We start from the raw sequence: 26,154 nt of genomic DNA, 5'->3' as shown, positions 1-26,154 counted from the left end.
CAAGGCACTTAATCCCACAGTGTCCCGAATGGATTTGTTGGTGCGTGTGTAGAGAAAGGAATAAAAAACTACCCAAGCTAATAGAGATATGGGGTATCGACTAAGGAAGGGCAGCAGGAGTGCAGGTTTGAGTGTACAGCTAGACTGGAAAAGTGCTGTACAGATGCAGACCGCTTACGGATTGAAATGTGTAATTTGTCTGGGGAATTGCAACACTTTTCTGCCCCTTCTCTTTCAGCTGGTGACTGAACGTGCAGTATAACTATCCCGTTGACTTTAAATTTGGCTCCAAAATGTTGTTACACACAGGGAAGTTGTTGTCATGTTATGACAACAAGCACATCAGGCTGACTGGAAGACAAGTCTAAAGGACTATATCTGAGACGTTTTTGTGCGGAAATGTTCCTGTTAGTTAGTGGCAATGCATTAGGATAACTCATACACACAAATATTTTAGTACTACATTTATTGATTAAATCTTTGTTGCTTTTAAACCTTATTCAATGTCCTCATAAGCTCCATATCTATAAAACTTTAACCGTTTCTTGTGATACAACATATTTCCCATAAATAATGCAGATGCAGACATTAACATATGTCCATTCCATCAAACACCCGTCTGTCCATTTGAATTCTTTGCTGGTGCTCATAGAGTATCCTTGTGTGAAAACAGAAAGCATTTCCTTGTTACTTTATATACTTTCAGAGTCACAAGTCACTGTTTTATTTTGTTTTACCAATTCCATTCTATCACTGTCACTATTTGCTCATTTTTATCATGTTGAATATCTTTTTAGCAAAAGTTCAATATTAGTTTTCAACTATCTCTGCATCCAACCATATTAATCTTATGAAAAAAAGGTGTATTTTTGAAACTTTGTGATTTAATTAGAAGGCTCGAATTTTTTTTCTCCCAAGTAGGCTGTAAAAAAACAACGTCATGCAGCAGCGCCTACAATGTGACATTTGAATCTACAACATTAACCATGTCTGTGTGAAGGTGCAAGTCACAGAGGCTGATAAGGTCAGTTAAGTGGTTGGAATCCAGTTCTGCATATTTTATTCTCTATGTCGGCTTTGAAGTTCAGCTGTGTATTTTAAAAATCATCAGTGTATAGACTTTTCTTTCCTCCAAAAAGTGGTATGTATACTGTTCCCTCTAAGCTGAGCACATGCGCAATTGCGCATAGCTCCCGCCCCTTGTGCGCACAGCTAACAACGTCATCTCTAAAATGTGTACATGTTGCACATCTTCCACCAGAGCTGCTCATTCCTGGTCCTCCAGATCTACCTGGACCAGGCATGTTCATGTAGAGACATCTGATGGAGCTAATCAGCAGCTAGCAGGGCTTGGATAGGGTAGATCTTGAGGACCAGGAACCAGCAGCCCTGGATGCCTTTATTCCTCAGAATATTTGTTTCATTGTATTTTTTTTTTTGGTTTGTATTAATATTTCTGCCACTTTGGAAATCATCAGGGACTTCTATGATTTTTCTAAATAGTATGACAGTCATCATAATGTTCAAGTCACTAACCATTAAAGTATATATTAAATGTTTTTGAACAAACCTCCTGAAGTTGTTTTGTTCAAAAATACAAACCTTCAAATGTTCCACATCATTTCTCACAGCAGAGTTCCACACCCTTTGATAGACTCTAAAGAACTGAAAATGGTCATTTGGTGGATTTGCTGCGTTAGGAAGTCATATTTACTGAAATCAAAATCTATTTTAATCAAAAACATCATCGGTCAAGTTACATTTGAACATAGGCAGCAGCTTGACAATTCCTGCATCCCTTGAACTTATGAGTTTTAGGAATCCCACCCAGACCGTAGCAGGAGCAGGACCCAGAATTTGTTAAAAAAAACGTGACTTTTCATTGTTATTGTTGCAAATCACTTATATTGAGTGTGATGAAAATTGGTGTAGTTTGATTCTTTTAATAAGCTACAAGACTCGTTAAGATCTGAGATTTCAGACAGTGGAAACATAGATGTGACTACAGACTGAACCCCCAGTGTTGCTTATTACTGTGGTCGAAGGAGCGCTCAGGGAGGTTCTGCTCAGATGCACAAAAAATAAGAGGGAACATTGTATGCATATGTATATATATATATATATATATATATATATATATATATATATATATATATATATATATATATATATATGTATATATATATATGATTATGTTTGAATCGTCTAAAATACTGGCCTATAGAAATGTACTTGGTCCAGTTAAAAGTTAATTTGTAAAACTCATTCAATTTGATGAATTCTTAGGTCTTTAGAATTGTAACATATAACATTTAAAAAAACAATTTAATTTAGTGTGTGCTGTCCTTGCATTGAATTCAGTCCTCTTTTGTGGAGTTATTAAGATGGGGAGCTCAGTTCCAACAGACAATTTTACTCTGAAAATCTAAAAATTCTATGAGGAAAAAAAAATGATCAGAAAATTTGTTTTGATGAACAGCTGTCAGGCGCTTGAAACACCTGGAGAAAGTTGGATGAAATGAAAAGCTCATTTGAAGCTCCTGAAAGGTTTTAGCTGTAGTTTCATGCTCAACAAAATTATTTTTGCCTTGATGGATTTGTGGTTTCCTAAGTTTACACTAAACTTCAGCCACTGTTTTGACTCTTTGAACTTTGCATTGAGATGGATCCCATAAGAGCGGTGCCTGCACTTGGAATGACACAGTATTTAGGCAAAAGTGAGCGTCACAAACCATGAAATTGAAAGGATTTCAAAACACAGCAGCAGAGATGCCAAGTTTAGTGTGAAAACCCTTTAAGATCCCAGTTCCAGATGCCATGAAGAGGAAACCTTTGAGGTTCTAGAACAGGAGTCAAGCAGGGAGAACAGTTTTATTCATCATCGGGGATGTAAGACCACAGAGAAATGAAAAGGATTATCTTAAATAGCAAACAAGGACACAGTCGGAGTGTTTAGAATTCCCTAATATGTGACGCATCAAGCCATGGCTGCAGCAGCATATTTGTCTCTCCATCCAAAAGATGAATAGAATATATTTTGCATCCAATAGAATTCTCTCATGTTGGAAACGTGCATGGACTGAAGCTTGAAAAAAAGAAAGCCCATTTTTGTTGAATGCATGATCATCAGCTCATGCTGGCAATCTATTTTTGAGTTAATGCCACCAATTAGCTGTGCTGACTGTGCACGCTGTGCACGGTCAGTCAGATCCGATTAGAGAAAAGATATCAGGCATGGCCACAGTGCAGGCAGTGACGCAGAACAACACGCAGTTAAGAAAATAGTGTGGAATAGCATAATTGACTGACGCAAAAAGGCAGTTACTGACCTGTTATAACATTTCCTGTAAGAGATAAATGGCTAAAAAATAAATTGTTTGTATAACTGTCGCTAAAATGTTTGCTTGTATCTCTTGTTTGACTTCACTGAGTGAAGGGGATTCAACTTCTTTTGACTCAGGTCAGGAAAAAACTCAAAAAATATTTCTTCTATTCACTTGACTGCATTGGTGTGTTTGTTGATTCTATTGCATATGCTCTATTGTAAGCAGGCATTTCAAATATTTACATTCAAATTCATTGTGACGGTAACATTAAGCAGTCAGATTCAGATGGAAGCAGTATATGCAGATTGTAGGATGTAAAAATACAATGCAAAAAACCCCAACATGGATTATGTATGGGAGAGCATGACGGACTTAATTGAAGAAGGCTGTTGGTATCATGTCTAAAACAATCTGTGATTTCCTTTATTCTACATATTCTGCAGTGAACTAGTAGATTTAGCACACTCTCTTTATTGTTTTGCAGCAAACTATAAGACAAATTGCAGTTCTACAGTCGGTAAAGCCTTAGTCTCCCTTGTTGACCCAAAGGGGTACAATCTGTGGAGGGTCGTAGACAGGAGCGGCCACGTCTTAAGGGGACTGTAGAACGTCCTACAGTTCCCTTGAGGCTCGTACTGCTGCCCTAAGAGACCTAATTAAATAGAATGAACCATTGTCATGCATGTAGTAAGAATATTGGGAAGTATATGCAAGGACGGTGTAAGGTGCACGGACTTATGACACACAAGTGGTGATGCCGTATGCCGGCCTCACTCCACAGTAGTTGTTAGTAGAGTTAATGACCATGTGCAAATGCTGAAGGTGCAAGATGTGCAGGTGTTTTATAAGTACCAGTTTAGGATGCCTTCACAAACTATGCTCTGGTTGTTTAATTTCCTCATTCCTAACAGTAAGGCTGCATGCAAGGAGCGCAAACTTATCTCTTGAACTGCGCTAATAGGCTCCTTGTGCAGGTCGAAGGATTGGGGGGGAGCTTGAAAAAATGAAAAATCCATAAAGAAAGATCTGCATGAACATTTTTGGCTTTATGGACTGATCATGCAGACCAGCTTTGTCCATTTTTTAGCTCGTATCCACCAGTAAGAGCAGTTGTGACTAAAGCCTGATTGTAAAAGTCTTGGGAAAATATTAGGTCTTTACGTTCTGAAGTGACATGCAGTTAGTGTGTTCATGGACTATAAATAGAGGTGGAATTTGGATTAGCTTTATTATAAACCAATCATTTTGACTCAAAGATTAAAAATTTGGTGTCATAACACTTGGAAATATTCTCAAAATGTATAAAACATCCGGGAGTTGTTTGAACACGCCCATTACAGCTTTCCTGAAACTGAGATTTGACAGTCGCCTGCTGGTCAGGACAGAACCCCTTTTGTACGTTTGTTGAAGCTGATGGCATCTGGAATTCCTGTCTTCTTCTGTTGAAATGTTTGGCCATTTGTTTTAGTAGCTTCATCTGTTTGAGTGAAGCTGAATTCAAGCCCACTTTAATCCTCCAGGTGTTACCCACATTCCTGCACTTGAACGGTCATAGTAAGGCAGACAACGTTAAAGTTAGACCCTTTAGTTGTCACACACCAAGGTATGTGAAATGTGCTCTCTGGATGTGACCTATACTCTGGGGGAGTGGTGAGCTGCAGACACAGCCACACTTGAGAACCATTTGGTGGTTTAATCCTCCAATCCAACCCTTTAAAACTGAGTTTCAAGCAAGGAAACTCTGTTTTCCATTTTAGAGTCTTTGGTATGACTTGGCCTGGATTTGAACAAATTCAAATTCAAATTAATTTTATTTATAGAGCACTTTTCATATATACAAATACATTTCAAAGTGCTGTACATAAAAACAAACAACACAATAAAAATACCCTCTTGTTAAAAATAAAAATCAACCCCCTAATACCATGTATGTGAACAAGTGCACCAACAGACAAATAAAACGGATGATAAAATATGAATACATAGGAACCCTTACGTTTCTTAAATGTCAAATGAGAGAACCCTGAAGACGCCGTCAACACCAACGTCCTGTCAGCTGGTTGTCTAGTTCCTGGGCCAAGGAGCGAGAGCCCCGCAACCCACAGCCTCCCACCAGACGAGGAGAAACCCCTGGCGAAGGAGCAGTGGGTACATCAGGGCCATGTCCCGTGGGCCAGGAAGCAGACGACCCAGCCAAATGTGAGAAGACACTAGTTTAAAAGCAGATGTTAAGTAAAAGAAACAAGCCAATGAGTTAATTAATATTAAGAAAGATTAAAAATAAATAAATAAAGATAAAAAATAAATAAATAAATAAAATAAAAATTACTAATGATGATAAAAGACAGTAATAATTTTATAAAAACAGTTAGGAAAAGATACTATATATAAAATTATAAATAGCACAATAAAATGTATATACGCACAACCTTCCAATCTCAGGGCGGACACTCTACCACAAGACCACTTGGGGCGAAACATGAGAATGGTGAATATAAAAGACCAAAAGTCCAGACATCATGACCCAACTATAAAACATCACATGACGTCTTGTAGCTGAGAACCTTCATTGATCAGTATTTCTTTAAGTGTAACTTGAATTCCAAACACAAAATCAAAATTGATGTTTAAGAAATGCAACCTCAGAGGCACAGTAGGTTTTGGAATCAGAATAAACATATGTTTATGTCTGTTAAGAAGTTGAAATTGTTTACTTTGGTGCAAATGAGGACTAACTTGATTGTGCACCAAGCAACACAACAATTACCTGATAAATGCATCTTCATCTAATCACTTTAGTTCATAAACCAGTTCCAAACCAGAAGTCATAGATTTGCCTCTTTGCTTTACAAAAAAATGAACCCATTTAAGATGTATTCCTAAGAAAAAAAAAAGAAGATATACATTGAGATATGCATCCTTACGTCAAGTTTCGTTTTTCTGACAGTTTTCACAGTTTAAACTGGTCAAAACTGGTAGAAATTCAATACTCTTCAAGTTTTACAATAAGCCGCCTCTGGCCATTCAGGAATATAGGTCCATTAATTGAAATGTGCTCCTAATTAACCATATTCAAAACAAGAGATTCTGTGGCTTGAGGCTGTGAAAAAATGAACAACTGAATTTCCAGAGAGTGTGAAGTTAAATTAATGGGTTAGTCCATGTTTTCTTATGTGGATGAAGGGCTATTATCACAGAAAGAGGAAGGTCACCTTTATTATTCATAATAATTATTTACAGTAATTAGGGCAGATATCAAAGGAGCACTTTGCAGTGCTCCCATGGAAAATGGATTCTTCACACTGGAATTACTTTGAGTGGATGGAGATTGCTCGTGTTTTGTATGCAATGCAAAACTTACAAAGTTCATCTTCAATTGTGATTGACTCGAACATGAAACCTCAATTTGCTGCAGTTATTATTTAATATCATGTGTTTTCTGTTTTAACCTCTGTGAAATAACCTCAGGGAAGATGTCTGCAATGCCTTTATTCCTACTAAAACTCCATTCACTGAACCTTTTTGTGCACGTTACACATTTTTAATAAAAAAAAAAAAAAAATGTATTAGTATCCATTCATCTGTTTGTAGATTTAGTTTAATCTTTAAATGTTGCTTTTTTGGAGGCGACATCATATTTCTGTAAATTTTGATACACAATATTTAACTTTATTAAACCTCTATGACACATGTGTTAAAGTCAAGGCCCAGGTCATTTTATTTTATTGTTATTAATAGCCCGATGTTATCTTGCGCTAACTTGTATAATTTTAACAAAATATATTTTTATGAAGAGTAAAACAATAAACACTTTTAAAGGTTTAAGTTGATTTATTCTGGAATAAAATTCCTTCCTTGTTACTATTCATAGTTATTTTAGAAAGTTATGGTTTTAAAGTTTTAAAAATTGGCATTCTGCTAGCTTTTAGACTACTTAGCATTTACTAAGATTTTTTTAGGCTATTTTAAAGTTTAGCTAATATTTTAGCAACAAGCTAGCTGTTTTGGCTAGATAATGCTTTTTTTGTCATTTTTTTTACGATATTTTAAAGTTTTGGTAAATTTTTCAGCTACATGCTAGCTGTTTTGGCCAACATAATTTTTTTTAGTTTTTTTTTTTTTGTTTTTCAGTGTGATTCGGCAGTTAGCTAATATTTTAGCTGGCATCAGCTTCAGTGTTTTCAGCTTTTAGCTTTAGCGTTTTCAGCTATCAGCTTTAGTGTTTTTAGCTATCAATTTCAGCATTTTCAGCTTTCAGCACTAGCATCTTCATCCGCCAAATTCAGCTTACAGCATTCACACTAGCATTATTCAACGTAGTTTTAGAGTGTTCAATAAATGTTTGTCCTGCTCGCCCCACAACCTAAGGTGTGTTTTGGATTTTGGTCCCTTAGTGCGATTGAGTTTGACAGCCCTGCTTTTCAAGCTACAGTAATAGAATACATTGAGCCTTCGTTGTTACAACTATTTCACAAGAGGTTTTCGAATGTCTCGTCATGCGCTTACATCCACGAAATGACATGTTTTCAAGGCAAAAACGCTTGGTAAGCCAGGCACCCAAATGTAGTCCAAGGTCAATATCTCTCAATGATAAATCCCTGGCAAAATATGTAGTTTGGCAAGCAAAGAGCAATTTACTCTTCATGACTTGGCAAGCTCTTGCTGTTATTTGATCCTCTCAGTGCAGTTAGTTTTCCAGGTAACAGGCCTTGAAATTAAACTGAAAAACAAAAAAACAGTGGCGGTGATTATCTCAGCATCTGTTGTGTACACATTGGTTCAAAAACGTCATTTTTAATATATGACTTTACATATTTGTCGTTTGGTATTGACAACTTTGGAAGTGTAAAAATAGGGAGATTATTCGTTTAGACTGTAAATGTGGTGAAATATGTAAAGAACACGAGCTTTACATCAGATTTAGGAGCGGGTGCTACACATCCCACCCTGCAGGATAAATCAGCAGTCCCACCTTCATCAGAACTGAGCTCCTCTGTTACCACAGCTCAAAATAGATGGCTGTAAACTGTGATCCCCAAGGTTTTTGTGGAGATTTATCTTTTTTTTCCTGCAGGGATCCAATCTTGTGTGTGATATTGGTGCAAAATGTTTTTGTTTTGTTGCATTCTGCTGTTGTTGTTGAAGATGGATAAGTAATAACCCCAGTCTGAACGAATGACCAAAGCTTATTGTGGTTACTCACATGAATTCATTGGAAATTTTACAAAACAACATCTTCTTTTGACTTAAAACAAATTTTAATTTTGAATACTATTTTTCTTTTAATCAAGACTTTTTCTTGTTTCATGCTTTTTCTGATCATTTGTATCATTGTCTATTTTATCGTTTTATTAATATATTGTTGAAAGGGAATAGACTGAATTCATCATCCTGCATGCTCTGCAAGTCCAAATATTAAAATAATTATATATGTTTTATGTCAAAAAAATGTAATTATATAGTGATGTTTCAAGGCAAAAAAATCTATATGTAAAGGATAATGCCCGATCAGGTGGGCATTATCAGAAATTAATGAACGCCGCAGAAGCCTGAACCTTTTAGTGTGAAGCACAGGGCAGTGTTTTCGTGAAGTCCATAATTTTTTGATAATGCAAACATCTGTCTTATACCACAGTCACTTAAGAAAGAAATGTGTTTTCAATAATTTTTAGTACTTTAATCTTGTTATTTTTAGATTTTAATTTGTCATGGTAACCAACCTGGACTGCCACGGCAAAGGAAAGCGACATATATGTTAATCGTCATTTTAGGTTAAACAAAGCATCAGCTCAGGGAGAAAAGTTCACCTTTCTCCACTTGCTTTTGCCCCGATGATAAACTCAAAGTATGTTTCAAAGAAAAAAAGTCCAAATAGTTCAATTCCTCCTCATGTCTGATTATTTCCTCCTTCTTAGATTCTCTTCTTGTTTTCTCTTTTTCTGTATACCAGTCTTAAAGAGAAAACTATAAATTCACTAATCTTTTCTACTGTCTTGCTGGTGTGATACAATGTGGAATAAATTATGTTTTGTTTTTTAAAACATACACTGTAATAACTGGAATACTAAGTGGCGTTTAGGCCAGCGCAGTGAAGCAGAACATTTGGGCTGTGTGACAGGAACTTTTTTTTTTTTAAGTGTGATACATCACTTTGGCGCATCACTTTTTAATCCACACCCTGGAGCCAATCAGAATTGAGTATTCAACTGGACCAAGGTATAATATGTAATAATTAAGATAGGTAACTGTCTCTTAGGGCACTGCATAGTCAACAAAATCAACACACCATTATATATATATATATATATATATATATATATATATATATATATATATATATATAGCAAGTCTTTTTTTTTTCAGGCTTGGTAGTTCAGCCCCTTTTTGCAGCATGGTGAATAACCAAGCTTTATCAGACTTTTTTTTTTTAGTTATAACTGGAGCTATAGGTTACAAGCATGACACATTTCTCTGGACATGGCTGATTCCTAATTGACACAAACTTCTCAACAATTGCTTGGAAATTGTCAGAATCTTTTTTTTTTCTTGTCTAATGGCTAAAATGGCACATATTAAACCATTATACAGTTACAATTTCTATTTTAGAATATACCACATGTCTAGACTTTTTGTTTTTATTATGGTTTGCAAATGTAAGAAAGTTATTTTTTAATTGAAATTACTTTTATTATAATTAAATATTTTCCTTCATGAGTTTTTATCCTTTTCACTTGCATGTAAAGATGTGTGTGTATATACATGTGTAACCAAGCTTTAGTCGTCATCAAGGAACTGAAATTCCATTATTAGAAAAAGACATGGGCAGAATGTCAGGATGTGGCTGTGATTATTAACAATTCCAAAAATGTCAGCAAGCCTGGCTAAGAGCCCTGAGATGGTTTATTAGCAAGCGTGACACGTGAAGTGTTTGTTTACAAAGAAGGGTGCAGAAATATTTGACATTTGTGCTTGGAGCGATGTGTTATGATCTTCCCAACGTTTACTCCTGTGCAGCGGGAACATGGGATCCTATTAGGCAGGCTTCAGTGAGACTCCCCTGCTAAATCTGTTTTTCTCTTTGTTGACTGATTTAATACTCAAGCGAGCAGGTACTCGCATGGAAGAAAGCAACACGGGCAGATGATGAAGAAGCAATGATATAATTGCATTGAAAGTTACATTAGAATAGTTTTATCACTCTCTCGCATTCGGATGTCTGTGTCTTAAGGAACGTGACAACACGATTTGCATAGTAATGCTTTTTTTCTCTTCTGCTTTCATTTGGTTACAAATTCAGTTGATGTATTTTAATTATTTTTGCATTCATCTTCTTTTATGTTTTTGAATTTGATTAAACATTTTTATCTCACTGACATTGCGGGGAAATAACTCTTTTTCACATTTCGTGAGCGGACACTTTTTACTTGCAGAGGAAATTAAAACCCCTCCTGTGTGGGTTTGAACACTCCCAACTGTCATCTGTATCTCTATTCAGCCTACTTTGCTTTATTGTAGGCTTTGAAATTTATCTTCCGGTGGCATTTGTAATGGGATACAATAAAAACGTCATCCAGAAGGAGAAATTTTGAATAAAATGTTAAAAAATATATATATTTGCCAAATCTAACAATTGCCATAAAACACTAGAAGTTTAACATTTTGGTCATTCAAAGAAAATGCTGCTTCAGTAACTCAATATTCAATAATTGGCTCACAGTCCAGCTGCTGCGGTGGCCAAATAAACTGTGCCAATCGGAAATGAATGCATCTGGGAATAATGGTATGTGCCTAGGATGATAATGTATACTAGTGTCTGTGTCCAAAACTTATGAATATTTTGTTACTGTATGCAATCAGAACCTTTACATTAATCATTCATGGTCCTTGTGGCCCATTATTCCTGCTGTTAAATTATTAATGCTGTGCTCTGCCTTTCTTCACACAATCAAGTGCTTTATTGTTGGCTGCTGCTCTTTGTTACAGGATATGCTGACAGACTCACAAAATTAGCCATTTTAAATGAAAGGATTTGGAGCAAAAGTTATCCAGGTTTTAAGTTTGTGTGAACACAGTTCAGTTTCTGATCACTGACCCACATGTTTGTCCTCTCCCTCCCCAATCCCATCTAGAGTTCTTCCTGGAGCTACTGGACAACTCTGAGAAATCACTGAACAGTATGTTCACCAGGACGTACGGGAAGCTATATATGCAGAACTCTGAGGTGTTTCAGGACCTGTTCACTGAGCTAAAGCGCTACTACACTGGAGGCAACGTCAACCTGGAGGAGATGTTGAATGACTTCTGGTCCAGGCTGCTGGAACGTATGTTTCAGCTGCTCAACTCGCAGTACCACTTCACAGACGACTACCTGGAGTGCATCGGTAAAATCGCAGATGTGCTCAAGCCTTTTGGAGATGTGCCCAGGAGACTGAAGGTTCAGGTCACAAAGGCTTTCATTGCTGCACGGACGTTTGTCCAGGGGCTAATGGTGGGTCGGGAGGTGGCCAACAGGGTTGCTAAGGTGAGTTCTCTTTGTTTATTTGCTTGCTTGGCTTTGTGGGTTGGAATGTCAGTGTGGACCAATACTTTTATGAATTCCAAAATGTAAGAAATTGATTTTTTTTATTTTAATCTGATTTTTTTTTTTTTGTCTACGAGACAAAAAAAATTTCACTTGTTGCAATAATTGGTATTGGCGCCAGTTTAGCCAATATCCTATGCCAGTATTGGATAGATCTTTGCTTATAAAGTACACACTTTATTTAGCCACCCTTAAAAACTATGATTTTGAAGACTAAAATGAGTGTGTCAAATGTTAAAAAAGCATGGTAAAAGAGTTAAAAATACTGAATGAGAAGACTCCTCTCGTGAACATTTTTATGCGACTTTGTACTTTGCAAGTTAGATTTAGCTAAAGTGCTTTTTTTATTTATTTATTTAATTTTTTTCAGTTAACAAACACATGCAGAAATTATAGCTTGGTTGAAATGATGCCAAAAACCAAGAATTAAGAACTTCAGAAGGAGGTAGGTTGATGTTGGGGGTTGTGGCTCACAGATGTTCTAGTATCTATGTGTGCAGAGCAATACCGCACAGGGCCTGAATAAATCAACACTTTGTCAGTCTGTACATTTTGTGGGTTTAAAATGTTAAATCTTTTAGTTGTGTAGCACATTTGAGACATCTAAAACTGAGATGCTATCACAATAAAAGTCCAAAAACCTTTTTTTTTCAATGTCAAACTCTATCGTTAGAGTTTGAACCTTGATGGCACATCTCCATGTTATTATCCATTTACTACTACTCATTTAGCGGCTGGATGCCTCTGTTGGTAGGGTGTACTGAAAACCTTAAAAATCCAGGTTCACTTCCCACAGTGTGTAATGAGCCTACTCCAGTGTAAAGCTGCATACTAAACCTAAAGATCATGTGGGTTCTTAGGCAAGACCCTTCAAAACAGTTATTTTTTTTAAATATTTTTACTAGTAAAAAATAGAATTTAGAAAAATGTTGTAGTGTCCACATTTTTTGTTTTGTTTTGCGAGCTACTTTTGAGACGAGATGCTCCAAATAGATTTTTATTTATTTACTTAAATACACAGACTTATTATAAAAAAAGATTTTAAAGTAAATCAGAAAATGGCATTGAATTAAATTAATATGTTTAGATGACTATGTAAGGTTATAACCTGAAAGAGAGTTCTTCAGTAATTTTTACTTGATCAGCATGTTGAATTGGACCTGTGTGTTCATAGTTATCATTCATGGCGTTTCCACAAAAGAAATGTATGGAGAGAAATAAGTAACAACCTGATTTGTGCAGTGTGTAATTCTAAATTTGTAACTCATAAAATGCATTATTTGCATAAGTAAAAAAAATAAATAAATACAAAATTCAAATTACAATGCAATTATGCATCACTTACCTAATTGGCCAGTTTATATCTTGAATAATTTGGGGATAAAGAAAATATACAGTGGAAAAAAAAAGCCTTAGCAAGAACATGTTAAAAAGAGACACCAGAGCAAGAATGGTTATTCTGACAAACAATGACTGAGTAATAGCTGTATATTTCTCAATAGAAGTCTAAGGCATTTTTCCCATTTGGAACATGAGGGGAAGGGAATGTTCTTTCTATATACTGTCTATGTTTTGGTTTTTTTTGTTTTTTTCCGAGCACATGAAATACATGATAGGGCTGGTTTGATAAAATTGATCTAAATCGATCTAAATCGATCTAAGCTACATCTGTAATCGATCCATAAAACTAGAGATTTATATAACTCGCAATGCTAATGTCAGTTAGCTTTACGCTAATGTACAATGGGATTTCCCATAAGACAGCTAATGCTCGGTCAACCTAAACATACATTGCTGACTAAATAAATATCTTTATTTACTCATAGGCATGAATTTTCCAAACTCCTTAAAGGAAATATATTTAAAATAACCATTTGTGGACTAAAGCCAATTTTTTTTTGCTCATACTTTTTTCTTCTTCTGGAATTAGGTGTAATGCTATAGTGCTATCGCCACCTAGTGGTCGAACTGAAACGCCCTCCAGGAGAAGCAGAAAAATTGTTGGAGCTTCCAATTTGAGGATCCATGTAACACTGTATACTTTTAACAATCTCGTTATTATTTCACTCAAATTTTACAATATGAAACTGTATCACATTAATATGAAAATCATTTATATGAAAAAAATCTACATATAAAGATTAGTAATGTATTTCTAACCAAATATGTCTAAATGTGTAAACTGTGTAAACTCAAAATGGAAATGAATACAATTGAACTGAATGGATCGAAAGAATTGGAAATAAATTTAATCGGATCGATCCAGGCTCTGGTGAATCAATTCTGGACATTATTGGTGATACCCAGCCCTACGCATGACACTGCTGCTCTAGTAGGGTCGGGTCCTTTGGGTGGGAACTCCAGACCCCGCAGCAGATGCCATGGTAGGACGGCTGGGTCAGACGGACTGTCTCAGTCTCTATCTATTTACACATTATTGGTGATGGACCGCTCATTAGCAAACAAGCATTGGACCCCTCTCTAGACCCATTGGGCATTGATGGGGAGATTTCCCGTTGTGTTCTTGCTCTGTCTGCCCGCGCGTCAAAGTGTAATTTGGTAGGACCTTGAACCCTGTGTTGTGATGGCCTGGCCAGTGTCTTGCAGAAAAACCAGAGCTTGTCATAAATGCTTCTCACTGAGTTAAAAAGTGCCATTTAATAATCTACATGTTATTCTAAAGGAGAAAACCAGAATGTTAATTTTGTATGATGGAGAAATTGATGAATTAAATGCAAGTGGCCAACTGTTGAAGGAAAACCCCCACACGACACAAACTGTTTAGAAACAGACTGAATCGCTAACATCAGTGTTGCTTTGTGCATTATAAAGAATAGGGCTAATTGTCTTCATCACTGTGACTTAATTGTGCTATTCATAATCTCCACATGTATAATTAAGCTTTGAAATAAAGAGTGCCTAAATATGAATAAAATATATATTCAGGATTTTTTTTTACCTTATTATGTGGGCTTGTTTGAGCTGAGTGATGGCTTACACACAGATTTTGCTCAACATTTCATTTTCCCCACAGAAAGTAAAGCTTTGCCAAAGAAAGGAGATTAAAGCAAATGTCCTCTGAGATTAGTGGGGGCATTTGGAAGTTGAGTTTTACTTTTTTGACACGAAGTATTAAACATATTTCCTGTGATTACAATTTATCAGCGGATAAAAAAATGGTTTAGTTTTGAGACAAAGGATGCTTAAAGTCTAGAAAATAAAATACAAACAGTTTATTTACAGCTGTAATCATCTTTATTTTATAACACATGATTACATATGCACTTTAGAGGCTTACAGGATCATTTCATGGCAAACGCACAAAGTTATGCAAGTGTTTTCATGAGCATCTCAACCAAAATGATAACAGTATATTGTACAGTTGGTGCATTACACAGCTCCAGAAGTAATCCCTGCTGTCTCCTTCTGCTGCAAGAAGTACTGTACATTTAGCAGAAATTCACTTTTTAGATTGCATGCATTCATAAACCTTAGAAAAATATCTAACTACAAATTCACTACATTTATTAAATACGTTTAACTTTACAAATTTAACATTTTAGTTTGATTTACTCCTTTCCCTACGTTTTTCATCACGTAAAAACTCAATCATACTTTCAGCGATCTCAATGCAATATTGGTATCAAAACATTCAACTTGTTCAGGACATTACTGCTTATATTTTTGGCATTAATAAACCTATAGTTTTTTTTAAATATTGAGCAATATATGCCCCGTAGGAAATACATAAGAAAGTTTTCAAATTTCACAATTTGAGATTAGTGTCAAGTCATTACATATATTCATGGGCTATGTTTTATTCTGTTATAATAGTTTTAAAATAATTTGAAGTTTATTTAATATTTATCAACATGCTAACATTTTTGGCCAATTTGTTATCTACTGAGGTTTTTAAAGGCTAATTTAGAGTTTAGCTTCTATTTTAGCAACATGATAGCGTTTTTGACTAATTTAGTTTACTGATTAATTTTAGGCTATTTTGGAGTTTAGCTAGTATTTAAGCAATGTGCTAGCTTTTTGGGCTAATTTGGCATCTATTGGGGTTTTTTATGCTAATATGGAGTTGAGCTATTATTTTAGCAACATGCTAACGTTTTGGCTAATTTGTTATCTACTGAGGTTTCTATAGGCTAATTTAGAGTTTAACTTCTATTTTAGCAAAATGATAAAGTTTTTGACTTATTTAGTTTACTGAAAAAAGTATTTAAGCAACGAGTTAACATTTTTGGCTAATCTGGCATTTAATAAGGTTTTTTGGGCTAATTTGGAGTTTGTCTCATATTTAAGCAACACGCTAAATATTTTTGCAAATTTGGTATCTATTGGGGATTTTTACACAATTTTACTACAAATCTTTCAGAAATTTAGGTCAACTTGAGCACTCTTTCATAGAAACAAAATTTCCATTCTCTTAGCAAATTTAACATTTTGCAAATAGCTTTTGGATTTTAAGCAAATATCTTCAGCAATTCAAGTAAATTGCGTCACCATTTTCAGCAAAAAGCTTCAACATCTTCAGCGACTACTTTAAGGAAAAAGTATTCACACAAGCATTATCGCAGGTAATGCAACTTTTCTAGTTAAAATAGATTTTTTTGCTGTATGAATATGTGATTGTCTGCCATCTAACATGACCTTGTAAAATCAACTTCAACCTACAACTATTTTAGAAAGACTTTATTATGCCCAAATTCAAACTTTTAAAAATGACTTTAGATCTTAGCACAGTAAGGACTCTTTTTTTTTTTGCCTTTTGAAGCTCGCCGTTCTTTTGAATTCCTTTAGTGGGAAAATTTGTCAGAGGAGCAAAGACGAAAAGAGCCAAAGCAAAAGTGCGAGGACGAAGAGTAAATGAGATGTGCACAGTTTGACACGGAACTTTAATCACTTTCATGTTGGAGGCTTAACTTCTATTCATTAAGAATAGGCGGCATACAGATCAGGGCAGATTATGAACAGACCTGAATGCATTAAGTTGGACTAAAGGTTAGCTATGTGACCACACTGTTTAAGAAGTTATGTAAAGGTTTTAGAAAGAGTCACATATAATACGTATAATGGAAAGAAATGTGAAAGTCACACAAAAGTGAAAAAAAGGAAATAAAAAAGATCCGTATGGAGCACCTCAGTTTAATCTGGGCTGGACCTAAAAGGCAGCAGCGCCATTCTGGATCAAATCCCACAATCTGTGCGTCTTCATCAATTATGGAGCGGTGCCAGGAAGCAGGGTGGCATTGCTGCAGCCTGTCAGGCCGCTGAACAACAAGCGAACACTAGGTGAAAAGTTGCTCGATGTGACAATTCACCTTGACCTCAGAGTGAGCTCTGTACTCTGGGAGAGGAAGTCGCTGCATCTCCTAATGGTGAAGTTGAAAAGCTCAGTCAGATGAAAATGGTGCTTTTAACGTATTGTTGTGACATTTTTCTCATGATGGAGGACATATATTAGGAACATTAGGCTTTAAATGGCATTTCTGAGTATTACTTTATTCAAATGGTTGTAAATGAGCAGCAGATGAAAAAATGCTGTTGATAAGAGATTCTTTTCACATGACGTCAGACAAATTAAATTACAGGTAAAAAATGTATTAAAGATAAATAAGATCAAATTAATTGGAAACTGTTGCCAAGAATATAAAAATGATTAATTGGACGTAATGTTATAAATGTGTATGTCCAGTGCTGAACTTTTTTCTTCACCGCTTTTATTTTGAAAGCTCAAAATATGTGGTTTAATAGCTGTACAGAAAATCAAATTGAAGAGTAACTTCTTAAAATATTCGCTGTGGTAAATCATTTCTTGTTTTTACAACTACCCTCTAAAATATGCCGTAAAACAACAAACACCCCTTAAAACAAGAACTAAATTCACCTTTGGTAGCAATCAAAATACGTGTTAACATGCAGTAATGTGCGCCTTGGCAGCACGTATTATGTGTATCCAACATGAATTTCCATCAGTTTTTGTACTTGATTGCACTTAAAATACGTGCAAATAACATCAGTTAAAATAAAAACAGAATCATTTCTGCTCAATTGAAAGGTTGATATTTTCAATAGAACCACCAATATTTTTGCCATTCTGCAAAAACTATTTACTCAAAAACAACACAATGTTTTTTACTTAGAAAATGAGAAACTTTACTTTCATTATGTGAATAATTGTATATAAATCTGAATTCTGCAGTTGTATTTTAATCCGTAAATCAAGACATTTAGTTTTACAGATTCGCCTGCATGTTTGATGGCCTAACATGCAAAATCAGAAACTGTCAAATTATGAAACATTACATTTTAGACTGTCTCTTTCAAAGGCTTTTAAAGCAACACTGTATCATATTTTTTTACAGGTGAAGGCAGCAGCCCACCATAAAGACTTTGAGTCATCCGACCAAATTAATAGATTTATTTTCAGAGCTGCAGGATTTCAAATGACAAGATGTGCCTTTTTTTTTTCTTTCCATAAAGTGGCTGCTTTTAACCATCTGTGTTCTCAGTTCTCCTTATCACTTAGTGCTCAGGGATGATGCAGACAATTATGAGCCCTACATAATCACTGCTACCAGACAGCTCTGCATGCAAGGACGCCAGAACAGCAGATACATCACAGCATAAAATAGGATTTCCACTTGCTTACCGCTGAACAGTTTCCTGGACCACAATCCTGGATTAAGAGGAGAATCTCTCCGGCTTACAGTTTATGATGACCATTAGGAGTTTTATCCTGGATGTACTTGAAACACAGTCCAGTCACATTAAGAGCTGCTCAGAAAAGATTGCAGGGATTTGAACCTTTTCAGTGGTTTAAAGTTCTGGCATTTAGTCCACTTATCTGTCAGTCTGCGTACACACAGAAAGCTGGCCTTTTTTCCTTTGTGCAAATGCAGTCATGATAATGGAAGCAGGTGGAGTATTTTGGCACCGAGGGATTTGTTTTCCCTGATAGCCCACAGTGCCATGTCTATCTTATTATACACTCATTTTGCAACCGGCTCCAAGGCAGTTTCTAATCTCCATAGAACATTTACCTAAGATTATTGCTTTGACAGATTAGTTTGCCAACACGTGAGAGATATTCTTGGTTCTCTCAGGTTTATATTAGTTCAGAGGTTTCATGGAGCCAAATTGTGTTTTCAGACTGTCGTATCAATCAGAATTTCAGATAACAAAAATTAGAAATTCACTAACATGAAGTAGAGATAATAAATACTCGTGTTTCTTATTAAAGAAAGAAAGTTCCATACTTCATAACAGAAAATCAATACAATGGAACAAAGTATTTAATATAACTAAAAATACAATCTTGTTAAACCCCCCATAAAAAAAGGGAGGCGAAGCAAGTCACATACATGCTAAAAATCACAAGATTCTACAACTATTTTAAAATGTAGGTTAAAGCAGGTCCAAAAACATTGAACGAAACTTCAACCCACTGAACATCTGTGACTCAACAGTCAGTCCTTCAGGCAGATATGTCAGAATGTGAAGAAAAAAAAATGTGATTCCGCGAAATTTTTCAGCGTCATCATAATTATATTTATATTTTACTTTCTCGCTGTAGAACTGCTTTCATGTAAAATTTTGTGTCTCTTTTTGAGAGAAAGTAATAGAAGTATAAAAAAAACAAAAAAAAAACATGTTTTAATCTTATTAACATAATCATTTAGAAATAAAAGAACATAAAAAAGCTAGTTGTTATAAATGTTATGTCGAGTGAAACAAATTTCCATAAGAAAATATTAAAAAAAATTAATGTATATAAAAGAAAAATCTTTATTATTATACTTAAATTAATATATTTATAATAAAGAATTCCCTAAAGGTACTTGTAAGAAATTTTGTTCTGTTTTTGAAAACTGTCTCAACATTACCATAGAAAAAGCAACGATTGTAATCTTTTTATCATGATGGACTGAAGAGAAACACAAATTCAATCATACCCACAGAATACACTCCAGAAATACCGTATCTAAAGTCCCCAGATGTTCCTATGAAAATATGTAATGTTGTTACTGTCAAACAATTCTTTATTTACTTTTTGTTTTTCAGAGTTTATACATCTATGAAACGTCTTGAATTTTGATATCTGAGCCCTAAAAATTGTATGGTCTCATTTGTTTCACATTTCATTTTGAAAATTAACATTTTCTAAATCAAAAATGTTTAACCAGAATTAATTTGATGAAAATAAAAAAGCACACTGAAGCTTTATGACACAGACCACAAACTACAAGATAAGAAGTTTATCTAAAATATGGAAACAATGGGATATACACAGACAAATTGGTCTTAACTTTTGATATACAGACCAGTTTTAATGAGGTCTTAAATTTAACTTGAAGAAATCCAGAAACCCTGTTTTAATTATTTGATTGTTAATCTAGTTGGAGAGTACACCCCTCATTTCACTTTTTTGCGAAACCTACAGCCTACAAATTAATGAAAATGGTCATTTTGATGGTAAAATCCTCTCATCGTATCAATGTATTAAAAATGATAAGTCCTAGCTCACTAAAAAAACTTTTTAGTCAATATTTTTGTTTAAATTTAGTCTAAATAACAAAACAGCCTATAAATAGCAATTTATAAATGAAAATATGTACATATAAATGTAATAACAGAGCAGGGAGAGCCCACTCTATTTTTATTTCTTTACTGTCGATTCCTCAATTAACTGTTTAATATGTGGTGTAGTGATTTTAACTGAAATTACAGGTTTAAATGCATTTAAATACTTGTTTATATCTGCACGTCTTTTGTTTTTAAGTAAGAAATTTTTAAAAAGCTGGAAAAACGTCTATTAAAAGCTTCCATCAGTTTAACCCTTTAACCCCTGAGATGTCGGCGGCGACACTTAAACACTCAATCTCTCTGCGCCGCTTTTCTCCTTCAGAATCTACTGCTGGAATTACATTGATCGCAAATCAAAGAGCATCAACGCTAGAGCTCCAGTGTTAAAGGGTTAATATAATTCTGACACAAGTCACAAATGTTCATTTATCTTTCCTCATCAATTTTCAAACAATGAACACTTCCATTATTTAAAAAGGAACTCCATCCAGGAGTCTCTACCAAATAAATCTGAGTCCCTTATTAGTCAAAGTTCAACTAGTTTAACTTTTAACAAGCATTCATTGGCAGGACGAAGCCCCAAATGAACTTAAAAACTGGCATAGCGATGCAGAATGTGAAAGTTTTGAACGTCGAAGCCTGAAACAGACATATCCTGTATGCACGCATACACAGACTTTCAATTGGGAGTGACCATACATTGAACATATGTTACCAATTAAGGACGGCGTGAACGTTTGACCGTTTACATGATCAACTTGATCCAGCTGATTCTGATGCATCTTTTCACATTGACTTTGAAAAACCCATTTGTAACGTGTTGCATAGCAGGACACGCCTGTTTTTCTGTGTTTCTGAATTTGCTGGAATTACGTTACGGTTGAAGAGTTATGGTAGTTAGAAAAATGATAATGCTAAATGGTTTATTGGTTAGCTAAAAGTTCTTTTACCAACTATAAGAATACACCAATATATTTTATGCCATTATCTTTTAATTGTACTGATTTAGTTTGGCCGCCATGATAATCGTTTTAATAAATCCTCATAAAAATGGTTTAAAAAGATACCACTTAGAACTGAAGTGCCAAATCGCTTTAGTAAGTTGAGAGCTTTTGAAAACATCAGATCTGTCCAGATATTAGACTTTAAAACATTTTTGTTTTTTATTCCAATACATAGTAATTGTCCATGTGAATAGAACAGCTACTGCATCCTTGTTTATACCTGATTCCCTGATACAGATGCGACGGTTCAGTTTCTCTCCGTCTGGCCCCGTCCCTCAGTTTTTTTCTGCGTGACTTTCTTGTTCCCTCTCGCTGGCTCACAGCGAACACAGCTTGCTGGGGATATGGCCTCAGCCACAGCGCTGTGATGGCAGATGGCAACTGGCTCAAAAAGGTTGGCACGTCATCCAGAAATGTGCTGCACCAAAGATGTCCCTTTTAATTAAAAGATTCTGATCTGTGGAATACTGTAGAATTTTTGAGAGAAAAAAAATGAAAGACGCCCGGTTCGACGTACAAGAAAAGCGGATTAAACAGAAGTCTTGTGTATACCTCTCTGCACAAGACAGTTGGGAGGACGTTTAAAAAAACAAAGTAGAAAAAGAAAATTGGGAAAGCTAAATTTAAGATGGAAGGGACTTGTCTGTCTGACTTACACACCAATAAAAATGTGACTTTCACTACTTCAGTGCTATGACTTCCTTTTTTCACCTTGATTTAAAAAATGTATGACACCACATATTTATTTAACAAGCACTTAAAGAAAACTGTCAGCACTGGCGTTGTGAAATTTGTCCAGAGATTTGGAGGAAGCTGCATCCCGCCGCCGACTCTCAGGTGAAGCTGGGCTTTAATGCAGAGGACATGCTGCTGACCAACGATGTAAGTTTGAGAAAAAAAGTATACCCCACAGAGATCAGCACTAGCTCATGGGCTTGTCTCGGTACAGCCTGGCCTGGCTTTTAACGTGTTTACACTTGTCGTGGTAAATTAAAGGAACAGTCTTAACTCCTGCAGCAGACATGCCACAAAACACGGGACATGTCAGAGCGGATCAACGGCCGAGACCCTTGCCTCTGCAAAATCAGACACTTGAGCTGACTCGGGGGGGTCGCCGGGATCTACCAAGTACCACTTTGTTGTTTGGTGGAGGCACGGCCGCTCACATGTGGATTAATCTGTCACTCTGAGACGTTCATTGATTTGACAGCAACTGATTTTAGTTTAGACCCGATGGGATTGTCTCGTCTCTGCATTACATTTATGGTGCTGTGTGATGGGGGGGCTAAAGTTCAGACTGAAGCGTAGATGGAATGGGAGTGTTAGTAGAAAAAATACATAACATACTACCTGCTACAGTTGATGTTTTACTTTTTTTTGCATGCCTTTGATGGCAAAGTTGACTTCAAGTTGAGACGGGCATCTGGACTTTAGGCACATACACATGATGAGCATTCAAAAAATGCACTAAACGGGCATTATGGAACGTGGTTTTAGCATGTGTTCACACTAGGGGTGTGCCAAAATATCAATATTGCAATATATTGCGGCATTTAGTCCTGTTATTGGATTTTTACCAAGTATCGATCTTTTATTTTTGTTTAAAGAGACAGTAAAACATTATATTCATCATCCTGTGGTGAGTTCCTTCAGAGGTCATTGGGGGGCATGCGGGTTGTTTAATTTTGTTCTGTTTACAGTAAATTTTGTGCTAAGTAGTGGTACAGCTGTTCATGTTTACTATTGTTAACACTGAAGAATTTTACATATAATTCAACTCGTGTCAATGCTTGTCAAAGACATAATATTACTGATTTTTGTAATGTTTCACATAAGTGTCTATTTTTTGTTGCAGAAAATAAGACACGAGTTGTTAATTATGATTGTGTTCAAGCAAAAAAATAAATTGGGATATTCTCCTAAAATATATATATTTTTCTATATATTGTGAGTTATGAGAGATGATTTCTACCAATAATCGCAGTATTGCGATATCATCGATATCGTGACACATGTATCACGTATCGTATTGTATCATGAGGTACACAGTAATTCCAGCCCTAGTTCACACCGGACTGTCAGTACTCTATCTTACCGCATGTACTGGAATTGGAAGAGGTTTCGTGTGAAATATCAAAGCGCTGTAAATTTTGTCCAAGGCTTTTTTACTTTCACAGCTCTATACCGATATATGAAAGAATAATTAATTCAAATATGACATTTATTTGTAGTTTTGGACAAGAGTGACTTTTTATTTTTGCAGATAATGGCTGGCAAGTACTATAACTAAAAAAATAAAAAAAAAATTGCAATTAATTATTTCCCAGATTTGCGATTAATTTGTTAAATCTTTTTAATTGATTCCCAGCCCTAATTTTTATTAATAATAGGAAAAGCCTAAAACAAATATATTCACAGACTGATTGCAGTTTTACATTCTGCAAACATTCAGTTGGATTTTCTCTTCAATAATTGTATTATCATTACTGCTCAGCCTTGCCAAGCGAGAAAATCTGACAGCTTCTGTCACTTCCCCTGGCTCTTGCCGCGGAAGGATAAGGTAAGGCATCTGTTAGCACCTTCCAAAGAGACCCATATGAGCATTTTCTGCTCTGGCACCCTTCTGATTTAGATGTGGCTATGTTTAGACAACTACAACTCTGTGGTTAAGGTCAGATCACCTTCATGCTTAAAGAAACACAAATTCTTTCAGGAAAAGGACATTTCAAAACTCTTTGTAAAGTTTCAGTGCTATCATGCTTTCTTGATCATTTGAAAAGAAAGTTATTGACTGAGAATTTTTTGATTTTAAACTAAGTTTTATCCAAAAAAAAAAAAAAGTTTACTGTGAGATGAGAAATGCAGGCGTCAGATGATGCTGGCAGCAGATGGCCTTCTGATTTGCACACTGACAGATCAATCATATTGCTATTGACACTAATGGCTGTGGAATTGAGTAGGTACACTAGGGTAGCAATCCAGTCCTACATCCTTGTCCAATCAGTGTGAAGCAATGCAACCTGTCACAATAATTATGACAGAACTATTGAGACGATTTTTGGCGACAGACTCTCTGTCCCACTAGTGCTGCTTTGATTGGCCTTGGTAGCTCGCAAAGTCATTGTCATTTCTCACAATTTCATTACTTGGTGGCACAAAGCAATTTCCATCCTCTGTGCTCTTCCCACTCTGTTGAGCCTAAAGGGAGTTCACACCATATGTGCATTACAACACGCCGTTGGAGAGGCAAGGTGATGTTTTCTAAGAGTGTCTGCAGGAGTTATCTCTCATTATAACAGTCAGCCTTGTCTTTTTATTGCAATGATTTTACTGTGCCCTGTTGCCAATACTGATTCCAGGAAAGTGGAGCGGCTCCTCGCTGTGGTCTTTAAAGGCTGAAATTAGAAATGCTGCAAGGTTGCTGTATTACTGCAGCTTTTACTTTCTTTAGAAGTAGGAAGAATTGTATTCATAACACTACTTTTTGCCAAGTAAATTATATTATGCAACAATTTTTTAAAAATTAAAGTAAATGTGTTTTTCATTCGAAAAAACATATTTTTACACTATAGGGCGCACTGGCTTAAAAGATACTCTTTCAATAAGTGGTCTATCTTCCAACTCATGTCCCATAGGAGGAACACCAAACTATAAGACGCATTGAGCAAGACAAAAGATTCAGAGATAAGTATAAGGGTAATACTTTAAAACTGCATTAACAGTCATTCTAATTCATGTTTATGACACATTAGCCACATTAGAATATTCACAACATGCAAAAAAACAAAAAAACAAAGATTAATAACACAAAGATAAAATGTTTTAAGAGGAATGCAGGAAAAAAATCATTTTGTTTAAAGTAAAAAAATAAAAATAAAAAAAAAGTATTCAAAAGTTATTGCTGGTGTGATTAAAAAATAAGAAAAAATAGAAAATAATTTAAAAATTAAAAGCAGAAGGGCGAGCAAAGCAATGTGCGTCCGCACTCTAGCAAAGCAGGAAGTAGAAATTATTATGACTATGCTAACTCCTTACCTTGTTAGTAACACGTCAAAGAAACACGGGCCAAAACCACTACCCATTAGTTGCATTAAAATATGACATAAAGTCACATAAACTGTGACCACACTAACTCCCAGCCGTGTTTGCACCACATAAATAACAGACAGAAACCGCTTAAACAAATGTTACTGTGACTATGCTAACTCCCCACCTTGTTACTAACAACTAAAAAAAGAACAACAGTCAGAGACCGCTACATGTTAGCCAGGTTAGTATTCACAACAACACCCAACTGCGTTTTCAACTCGTAAAAAAAAGAAAAAAAGAAAACGATTGAAGTTATGACAGAGTGCAGTGTACCTCTAAAAATCCCTTTAACATCAGTAAGCCAGACTTAATCCATCTATAAGGCGTTCCACATTATAAGGCATATTGTTGCTAAAAAAAAGTAAAATAAAATTAAAGCTTTTAAGTTTGCCTCATTTTGCGTAAACTACAGTATTAAAAAATACAAGAAGAAATTATTTTCCTATCTAAAAAAAACCTTCATTAAGCTGGATTTAATTCATAAAAACTAAATATGTTAATAATTTTGAATCCTTTGAATGTAAGATGTTTATTAAATTAGAGTGTTTTTGCTTAGCTTAAT

The 26,154-nt window shown here is 35.4% G+C and overlaps 1 protein-coding gene across 2 annotated transcripts in view; it reads left to right on the top strand.

Moving 5' to 3' along the window:
* gpc6a (glypican 6a) overlaps positions 1-26,154 on the top strand; it is a 159,226-nt gene that overhangs the window by 70,174 nt on the left and 62,898 nt on the right. For both annotated transcript variants that reach the window (XM_024296148.2, XM_024296147.2), the window contains exon 3: positions 11,456-11,847. In XM_024296148.2, coding sequence (XP_024151916.1) covers positions 11,456-11,847 — 392 coding nt within the window. The remainder of the gene's footprint in view (positions 1-11,455; positions 11,848-26,154) is intronic.

The sequence above is a fragment of the Oryzias melastigma genome, linkage group LG3 (genome assembly GCF_002922805.2).
Source record: "Oryzias melastigma strain HK-1 linkage group LG3, ASM292280v2, whole genome shotgun sequence".
Taxonomy (NCBI): domain Eukaryota; kingdom Metazoa; phylum Chordata; class Actinopteri; order Beloniformes; family Adrianichthyidae; genus Oryzias; species Oryzias melastigma.
The sequence above is the reverse complement of the archived record's forward strand: the minus strand, read 5'-3'. Positions and strand labels throughout refer to the sequence as shown.